Genomic DNA, 10318 nt, shown 5'->3' on the forward strand with positions numbered 1-10318 from the left:
ATGGGCGAGGGGACGGTCTAAAATTATACTGTTACATGTGGGGTTGAGCGAGAACCCAGCAAACCAACATTTGTTCTGCAAAAATTCCCTGAACATTCGTTAGGTTGCGGCAAATGTTTTCATAACACCAAAACTGCCCAGTCGTGCTGATGATTATAGAATGTTTGTATAAAACTTTTGCCTGATGTTGCAAGAACGTTCCTAGAACACACTGGGTATACAATTACGTGATAATGCCTCAGAAGCCGGTGCTTGGAGGATATTGGCACAGGTAATTAGGCCTGAGACGAAGTCGAGGCATCGTTCTTATCCCTTGCTTGCTAGCTAGGCAACTACGGCTAACTTAGTCATGTCAAAAAGTTCAGCCAGAATAACAGCAAAGTAACTGCGTTTGCAATTGTTTAAGCTCTTTTCTAGTGACATTTATTTGGATACATCCATAACAATGAGCTAATAAGGTGCGATTTCGCCTGGCATAGAGAATGTGCTCTCTCATCAGAACGCTGTTGTTCAGAGGAGCTAGCCAACAACACAGCTACAGTAGCACAATCACTTCAAATTGAAGCTGGAAAGACTGCAAATAAGCTGTGTTTCATTTGACCTTTTTTCAATTGACCTTTTTTGTTGTATATGTCCATATGTTTGTATGATTAAATGCTGGTCAAATGTCCTATGAATAAAATTAAAATGTAGTGTCTATATCACCCTGTAGTGGGCCTAGAATACTAGTCTGGGTAACACCTGCCTCTCTATGTCCTTGACCCAATGTTCCCACAACCTAATGAAACATTCTGGGAACCTTTAAAGAACAGACGAGATGTGTTCTGGGAACATTCTTGCAACATCAAGTGAATGGTTTATACAAACATTGTATAATCATCAGCAGACTGGACAGTGTTTATGTTATGAGAACATTTGCCACAACCCAATGAAACATTTAAAGAACATAAAATATGTGTTCTGGGAACACAAAAACAAAATCGAAACTGTAGAAATGATAATGGACCGACATTCACAGTTCTCCAGCTCGCTAATAATCACCATAATAAAAGCTAGACAGTCAGGGAGAATCGAACATTTAAAAACCGATGGATAGAGGGCAATTTGTTTTGCAGATTTTGATGTCGAGGAAATAGAACACATTGTCAGAGCGGCCCTCCATCCGGGCCTCGTTGAAGCCCGAATGCAAAATTAATTTGACTCTCTGCTCTAGAAGTCCTTATGGTCTATTAGACCTATCATGTTATATTTTTTTCACTCACAGTGACTATATCAGAATCTTATCTGACTGCTCTCATACAGTTTTATGTTATTTTTCAACAATATTTATTTGATCAGAGCTCACCGATGTTCACAATTGTTAGCCCACTTCTATGATTAGGACTACTAGGAATTTATAGTCGCCTGGCCTATTACAATATACAAAACATAAACGCACCTGCAGTCTTCATTTTGTCGGCACAGGAACCCCTGTACCCTTCTCTTTCTGCTCCCTAATCATCCAGACAGACCAGCTTGTGCCGCGCCGCCAGCCAGCCACAAGCAATAGGTATTCTCTCCACATGTCTGTGCAGGTTTATTTTTTATTTAATTATATAATTATCGTTATATAACAGTTAAGAGTCAAGACATCTGCACGTTTGACCGAAAACAGCTTGACATTTTACGGTAAGAGCTCGATAAATCAATAGCCTTTAGTTTGAAAGTGCGCTTTAGGCTATATATTTTCTTATCGGTCCTATTTATATACAATTTACCACCCGGGTTAAATATTTATATTCTATGTAAACTGTTATCTTGATGAATCTTTTATGATGAGTAGACTAGCCTTTACATTTTTTTTTTTTTTTTGTGCCGCTTGTACCTTATTTTGAGTGATCAATGTATTCTCCTGTTGTCTCAGCTGGTATGCTACACATGAGAATGTTCTGGAATCAAGATGCCAGTGGGATTAATTTTGGGAGCCAGTGAGAATCTAGACAACATTATATTTGGAACCGCTATTTGACAAATTAAAAAGGATTAGACAAATTAAAGGCGTCCAGAAAGGAAAAGAGCAGCGTCGTGAGTGTCACTGTCTGTGTGTGTAGTGTACTGAATATTTACGTGTCTCCCATGCTGATGATGCTAATGACAAGCAGCCACAGTGCCCTTCTGATTTTGGGAGGCGCAAGGCTAGTTGGGACAGCCTTTCTGTCTAGTTGAAGCCACTCTGGTCCGCCTTGGGGTTTCCAGTGCTCCAAAACGACCCAAATATCAGCGTACTGCCTATAATCCCATTATCTCTTTGATAGGTTTACAGTCACTCTCACCTATAATCCCATTATCTCTTTGATAGGTTTACAGTCACTCTCACCTATAATCCCATTATCTCTTTGATAGGTTTACAGTCACTCTCACCTATAATCCCATTATCTCTTTGATAGGTTTACAGTCACTCTCACTACTTTTACAAGCGGGAATATATAAAATGTTCCTCATGAGACACATACGATTAGATAAACTGTATTGTTATATTAAGGTAGTTGTTATCAATATATCATGATGTGTCATTTAGTAGCTAATAATTCAAGTCAATAATAGTTTTCAAACGGTGTCTTTTTTCTGTGCCAAATTGTGACAGATATGTGTACACCTTCAAGTCAACATTGCACCAGCCTATGTGATGTTGTCATCAGAATAAAACCTGCCATCTTTCTTTGACACATGGATGAGGGACATTTGATTAATCCCTTTCCCTTAAATGAGTTTTGGGATAAAACAGAACACCTCTTACTTACTTAATAAACAATAAAGGATGCCCATTCCTCGTTATTGGATCATTATTGATCTCTACCACACTAAACCCTCCTCCCTAAACCCTGGTATCCACCCTGTCTCCACCCTGACCCTCCAGTCAATAATGGGGCAGACTCTACTCCACCATGCAGGCAGCCATATTTAGATGGTGCCACTTGTCACATAGAAACATGGAGAAGCCCTAGGGATGTGGTCTGCTACACATTTGATTTGACGTCTGAATACAAAATACAGTATAAGAGCAGTAACGTAATGCTACCCAGCTCTATGTGAATAGGGGGTTTGGTATTATAATAATGTATTCAATATTGGAGCTAAGGCTCTACTCGGCGAGGCTGGGTTGTATAGACAGATATTTTGAAAACATTGAGGTCAGTGTTGGTGCTTCAAACCAAATCACTGTGTTATTGTTATTTCACTGAGCGTGTTGTTGTGTTGTCGTCCCTCCTTGTTTTGCAGTCTTTGAGGATTTATTCATATATTTATCTCTCTATTTCTTACACTTTTTTTCTTTCTCTCTTCATCTCTTTCCAGGAAACCTCCAAGCTCCTCCATTGTCCCGCTTTCCAGACGCATCCTAACAGTAATACCACCACCTCCACTACCACCATCACCACCTCCACCACTGACACGCCAACATCACCCTTATCATGCTGGCAGTCTAGGCCTGTCTCCCAAGCTGTGTCCCACTCGAGACTGAGGCAGCTTCTCCCACGGAGCTCCACACCCCCAGGGGAACCACCACAGAGATGGCTGATTCCGACCCCTCGTCCCCCTCCGACCCACCACAGCCTCTGAGCTCCCCCCGTACTCCCCTCTCCCTGTCCTTCCCCTTCCTCAGGCAGGGAAGTCGGGTGTGGGAAAGGGAGAGGAAACCCCCCTTGATGCCAGGCGAGCTACCCAGCCCTCTGCCCACCAAACGCACCCGCACATACTCAGCGTGAGTAGTAATAATCTGTGGTGGTATACAGTGCCTTGCGAAAGTATTCGGCCCCCTTGAACTTTGCGACCTTTTGCCACATTTCAGGCTTCAAACATAAAGATATAAAACTGTATTTTTTTGTGAAGAATCAACAACAAGTGGGACACAATCATGAAGTGGAACGACATTTATTGGATATTTCAAACTTTTTTAACAAATCAAAAACTGAAAAATTGGGCGTGCAAAATTATTCAGCCCCTTTACTTTCAGTGCAGCAAACTCTCTCCAGAAGTTCAGTGAGGATCTCTGAATGATCCAATGTTGACCTAAATGACTAATGATGATAAATACAATCCACCTGTGTGTAATCAAGTCTCCGTATAAATGCACCTGCACTGTGATAGTCTCAGAGGTCCGTTAAAAGCGCAGAGAGCATCATGAAGAACAAGGAACACACCAGGCAGGTCCGAGATACTGTTGTGAAGAAGTTTAAAGCCGGATTTGGATACAAAAAGATTTCCCAAGCTTTAAACATCCCAAGGAGCACTGTGCAAGCGATAATATTGAAATGGAAGGAGTATCAGACCACTGCAAATCTACCAAGACCTGGCCGTCCCTCTAAACTTTCAGCTCATTCAAGGAGAAGACTGATCAGAGATGCAGCCAAGAGGCCCATGATCACTCTGGATGAACTGCAGAGATCTACAGCTGAGGTGGGAGACTGTCCATAGGACAACAATCAGTCGTATATTGCACAAATCTGGCCTTTATGGAAGAGTGGCAAGAAGAAAGCCATTTCTTAAAGATATCCATACAAAGTGTTGTTTAAAGTTTGCCACAAGCCACCTGGGAGACACACCAAACATGTGGAAGAAGGTGCTCTGGTCAGATGAAACCAAAATTGAACTTTTTGGCAACAATGCAAAACGTTATGTTTGGCGTAAAAGCAACACAGCTCATCACCCTGAACACACCATCCCCACTGTCAAACATGGTGGTGGCAGCATCATGGTTTGGGCCTGCTTTTCTTCAGCAGGGACAGGGAAGATGGTTAAAATTGATGGGAAGATGGATGGAGCCAAATACAGGACCATTCTGGAAGAAAACCTGATGGAGTCTGCAAAAGACCTGAGACTGGGATGGAGATTTGTCTTCCAACAAGACAATGATCCAAAACATAAAGCAAAATCTACAATGGAATGGTTCAAAAATAAACATATCCAGGTGTTAGAATGGCCAAGTCAAAGTCCAGACCTGAATCCAATCGAGAATCTGTGGAAAGAACTGAAAACTGCTGTTCACAAATGCTCTCCATCCAACCTCACTGAGCTCGAGCTGTTTTGCAAGGAGGAATGGGAAAAAAATGTCAGTCTCTCGATGTGCAAAACTGATAGAGACATACCCCAAGCTACTTACAGCTGTAATCGCAGCAAAAGGTGGCGCTACAAAGTATTAACTTAAGGGGGCTGAATAATTTTGCACGCCCAATTTTTCAGTTTTTGATTTGTTAAAAAAGTTTGAAATATCCAATAAATGTCGTTCCACTTCATGATTGTGTCCCACTTGTTGTTGATTCTTCACAAAAAAATACAGTTTTATATCTTTATGTTTGAAGCCTGAAATGTGGCAAAAGGTTGCAAAGTTCAAGGGGGCCGAATACTTTCGCACGGCACTGTAAGTAGTAGTGTATGTGATTGTGTGTGTGTGTGCATGACCTTGAGAGTGACCTGGTCACTATTGGGGATTAAGGAGCCATTTTGGATGCAAGCCCTGAGAATATTCTGCAGGGGTTAATGTTAGGGAGGCCTGAGAATAGTCAGCAGGGGATAATGTTAGGGAGGCCTGAGAATAGCCTACAGGGGATAATGTTAGGGAGGCCTGAGAATAGCCTGCAGGGGATAATGTTAGGGAGGCCTGAGAATAGCCTGCAGTGGTTAATGTTAGGGAGGTCTGAGAATAGCCTGCGGGGGTTAATGTTAGGGAGGCCTGAGAATAGCCTGCAGGGGATAATGTTAGGGAGGCCTGAGAATAGCCTGTAGGGGATAATGTTAGGGAGGCCTGAGAATAGCCTGCAGGGGATAATGTTAGGGAGGCCTGAGAATAGCCTGCGGGGGTTAATGTTAGGGAGGTCTGAGAATAGCCTGCGGGGGTTAATGTTAGGGAGGCCTGAGAATAGTCTGCAGGGGATAATGTTAGGGAGGTCTGAGAATAGCCTGCAGGGGATAATGTTAGGGAGGCCTGAGAACAGTCTGCAGGGGATAATGTTAGGGAGGCCTGGGAACAGTCTGCAAGGGATAATGTTAGGGAGGCCTGAGAACAGTCTGCAGGGGATAATGTTAGGGAGGCCTGGGAACAGTCTGCAAGGGATAATGTTAGGGAGGCCTGGGAACAGTCTGCAGGGGATAATGTTAGGGAGGCCTGAGAACAGTCTGCAGGGGATAATGTTAGGGAGGTCTGAGAATATTCTGCAAGGGTTAATGTATGTTGTTTTTCTGCTGTGTGTCTCAGGACGGTGCGGGCCAGATCAGGCCCAGTGTATAAGGGCGTGTGCAGGACCTTCTACAGGTGCCAGGGTCATGGCTTTATAAAGCCCTCCAACGGTGGAGAGGATATCTTTGTACACATCTCTGAGTGAGTGGTTCTGAAGCATTAAGTTTATAATTGTATGATAAAGCAATAAGGTATATTGTGATTATAATATCTGATATTATGTACAGCGCATAGCGGTATAACACTTGTCAGTCCTAAAGTGTTTTAGTGTAGATTATAATTGTCAGTTCTAAAGGGTTTTGGTGTAGATTATAATTTTCAGTCCTAAAGTGTTTTGGTGTAGATTATAATTGTCAGTCCTAAAGTGTTTTGCTGTAGATTATAATTGAACCTAGAATGTCCGAGACCTAGAGAGGTCTGCAGTCTCTCATAAAAATTATCTCCCTCGTTAGTATCGATGGGGAATATGTTCCGATGGAAGGCGACGAGGTCACGTACAAAGTCTGTTCCATCCCCCCCAAGAACCAGAAGATGCAGGCGGTGGAAGTGATCATCACCCACCTGGCCCCAGGAACCAAGCATGAGACCTGGTCTGGACAGATCATCAGCTCCTAGACCTCCACCTGCACCTTCAGAGAGGCGGTGTGGGGAAGAGTGGAGGGTGGGGTTGGGGAGGGAAGGTGGGAAGGAGCCTGGATAGGTAAAGGGGAGGGAAGAGGGAGAAGTGGAGTCCAGGGTAGGGAGAGAAGGCAGGGAAGGAAGGAGCCTGGATAGGTAAAGGGGAGGGAAGAGGGAGAAGTGGAGTCCAGGGTAGGGAGAGAAGGCAGGGAAGGAAGGAGCCTGGATAGGTAAAGGGGAGGGAAGAGGGAGAAGTGGAGTCCAGGGTAGGGAGAGAAGGCAGGGAAGGAAGGAGCCTAGAGAGGTAAACGGGCAAGGGGAGCAGAGGAAGGAGTGAATAAGTAAAGGGGTTGGAATGTGGTATAAGGCTTAAGATGGTTTTACGTAGGTTTCAGTTGGAATGTGAATGAGGAAAAGTAAATGATTTAATTTTAAGAAAAAATATCAAGGTTAACTTTGATTTAAGATTAAAGGTTGATGGTTTATTTAAGACAATTTAAAATAGCGGGAGTCGAGTAAGTTTAATAAATCACTGTTGTAGGGAAAACGTGAAACAGAGCATCAAACCTTCCTAAATTGTATTGTTTTTATTCATACTTTTGATTGATTGACTTATTTATTTTCCATTTGTTATGACAGGTGAGGTAGATGTTGTTGATCAGATTATTTATAAATGTGTGTTTTTGTGCCAATGTATACCTGGTCTAACCCATTACACAATTCACTCTGATGATACTGCCCTGGTAACACCTACTCATTCAGTCTAATGTTGACCAATGACCATTTATTCATATTTGTAACAGAGTTACTGATGATTGCTATATGTGGTTCAAACCCCACTTTTTATCATTAAAACCAATGCTATCCAGATTAACAGACACGTCTTTTTATCATTAAAACCAATGCTATCCAGATTAACAGACACGTCTTTTTATCATTAAAACCAATGCTATCCAGATTAACAGACATGTCTTTTTATCATTAAAACCAATGCTATCCAGATTAACAGACGTCTTTTTATCATTAAAACCAATGCTATCCAGATTAACAGACACGTCTTTTTATCATTAAAACCAATGCTATCCAGATTAACAGACATGTCTTTTTATCATTAAAACCAATGCTATTGTCACGACTGCTGCCGAAGTCGTTGCCTCTCCTTGTTCGGGCGGTGCTCGGCGTTCGACGTCACCGGTCTTCTAGCCATCATTGATCCTTTTTTCATTTTCCATTGGTTTTGTCTTGTCTTCCCATACACCTGTTTTCAATCCCATTCATTACCTGTTGTGTATTTAACCCTCTGTTTCCCCTCATGTCTTTGTCAGAGATTGTTTTATTGTCAGTGTAGTGTGATTGTTGTATAGGTGTGCGTCGGGTCCTTGTACCCATGTTTATGTACATTTAGTGTTATGGAGCATACTCCGTGGACTTTATTAAAAGACTCCATTTTACACTCCATTTGACTCTCCTGCGCCTGACTTCTGTTATGGGTGTAAGATGGCACAGTGATGCCATCTGTTGGTAAATGTTCATTACTGCAACTCTTGTGTTTTACCGGGGTGCTTGAGATACCCGGATGGGTTGTGATGTACTGAACAAGACTGGTTACTCGCATCAATGCCTCTGTCTCGTCATTTAGCATTCAAACATGGTGTCAGAAGTGGGATAACTAACCATGCTTTCCGCAAATTAGAGTCACCTGCTCTGGTTTACAAACAAATGCTTATTTGTGTAAAATTTCGCCAGGAATTGGCCTTAAGCTAGAGTGAGTTTGCTAGTTAGCTTCAGTGTTGTTAGCACCGGTTAGACATGGCAGCGAACATTCCCCCTCCCGCCGTTATGAAGCTCAGCGGGGATTGGATTGGAACTGGGATACGTTTAGAGGTGAATGGGAGGACTATGCGCTAGCAACGGGACTTCTGGAAAAGGAAGATGAGGTAGTGGCTGCCACTTTGAGGACTATAATGGGAACTGAATGCCGACACGTATACAAACACAACCTGAACCTAACAGCAGCACAGCAAGGTAACGCTATAGCTATTCTTGATGCTCTTGAACATTACTTTACGCCAGCAAAGAACGTCATCTACGAGCGTTATGTTTTCGGTCGTTGCAAACAGGAGGACGGGGAGTCCATTGACAGCTTTGTCACTAGGTTAAGGGAAAAGGCAGCTACATGTGACTATGGTGCTTTAAGAGATGAACTGATCAGAGATACGATTGTGCTTGGCATAACGGATGAGGGCACCCGCAGACGTTTGCTGAGAGAACGTGACCTGACGCTGGCCTTGGCAGTGGAGACATGCCGTGCAGCAGAGCTTACTGATATACGGATGAGGTCCATGGAGCTAGAAAGGCAACATACGGACAATGTAAATGCTACATTCAGGCAGCCAGTAAAGAAATTCCCCTTTGCCACAGCTAATGCTAATACTACAGCCAACTCTGCAGTAGACAACCCCAATACATGCCGATATTGTGGCATTTCTCATGGACGAGGAAAAGAACACTGCCCAGCCTATGGAAAAATATGCAAATCCTGTGGTACAGCTAATCACTTCGCAAGGGTCTGCATGAAAAGCAAGAGAAAGGAGGGTAAAGTGCACTCCATGGAAACAAACACAGATGAAGGGAACGACAGCACAGAGGATGTATATGCTAGCGAGTGCATAGGGGCAGTGAGGGCAAAAGGACAAAAGTGGTTTGTCACTCTGCTACTTAATAATAAACCACAGCAATGCCAGCTAGATTCAGGGGCCACATGCAACGTTATGAGCCTTAAAGACAAAAGGAGGCTTGCGCCCAGAGACAAACTCACACAGAGTAGCACCAAGCTGAAACTGTATTCAGGCCAGTTCATGACCTCTTTAGGCCTGTTTGTGACAGAGTGTGTTTTACGTGGCCAGAAATACACCCTTGAGTTTGAAATAGTTGAGGCTAGTCAACAGCCATTACTGTCAGGTTCTACATGCGAGCGCCTTGGACTTATTAACTTCACCATCCCAGCTGATCTTAACATTATAGACAAAGTCCAGGCTGGGCCCCTGAGCAAGGAGACACTCCTAAGCAAGTACCATGATGTCTTCAACGCACCGGTCGAGTCAGTTCCTGGGGAAGTCCACTTTGAGTTGGACGCAGAAATCCAGCCTGTCCAGTGTGCACCCCGCAATGTACCAGTGGCCATGAAAGCAGCTACGAAGGCTCAGCTTGACAAATACGAAGCAGATGGCCACATCATATCCGTCACCGAGCCTACGGACTGGATAAGTAATATGGTTATCGTCAAGAAACCAGACAAGCTACGGATATGCATTGATCCTAAACACCTCAACCGGGCTCTGCGACGTTCACATTACATTATGCCCACGTTGGAGGATGTTCTTTACAAGCTCCCAAAGGCCAGAGTCTTCACGCTCGTGGATGCCAGAGATGCCTTTCTGCAGTGCAAGCTCGACGAGCCCAGCAGCTACATGACCACCTTTTGGACAC

General features: G+C 43.4%; 1 protein-coding gene across 1 annotated transcript; it reads left to right on the forward strand.

The window, feature by feature from the left end:
* Window positions 1-1353: 1353 nt before the first annotated feature.
* On the forward strand, window positions 1354-7703 carry LOC118943890 (cold shock domain-containing protein C2). The gene is made up of 4 exons (XM_036960605.2): window positions 1354-1668; window positions 3334-3739; window positions 6230-6352; window positions 6664-7703. Exons 2-4 carry the CDS (start codon window positions 3549-3551, stop codon window positions 6824-6826), a joined length of 477 nt encoding a protein of 158 aa, XP_036816500.1. The 5' UTR covers window positions 1354-1668; window positions 3334-3548; the 3' UTR covers window positions 6827-7703.
* The last annotated feature ends 2615 nt before the right edge of the window (window positions 7704-10318 follow it).

Source organism: Oncorhynchus mykiss, chromosome 23 (assembly GCF_057628025.1).
Source record: "Oncorhynchus mykiss isolate SJ-2025 chromosome 23, ASM5762802v1, whole genome shotgun sequence".
NCBI classification, from domain to species: domain Eukaryota; kingdom Metazoa; phylum Chordata; class Actinopteri; order Salmoniformes; family Salmonidae; genus Oncorhynchus; species Oncorhynchus mykiss.

What these genes read in the sequence shown, in the direction of transcription:
- LOC118943890 (XM_036960605.2), top strand. Translation starts at nt 3,549, where the DNA reads ATGGCTGATTCCGACCCCTCGTCCCCCTCCGACCCACCACAGCCTCTG. An exon ending in CGCACCCGCACATACTCAGC is followed by an intron (nt 3,740 to 6,229) that starts GTGAGTAGTAAT and finishes TGTGTGTCTCAG; the next exon opens with GACGGTGCGGGCCAGATCAG. An exon ending in ATCTTTGTACACATCTCTGA is followed by an intron (nt 6,353 to 6,663) that starts GTGAGTGGTTCT and finishes CTCCCTCGTTAG; the next exon opens with TATCGATGGGGAATATGTTC.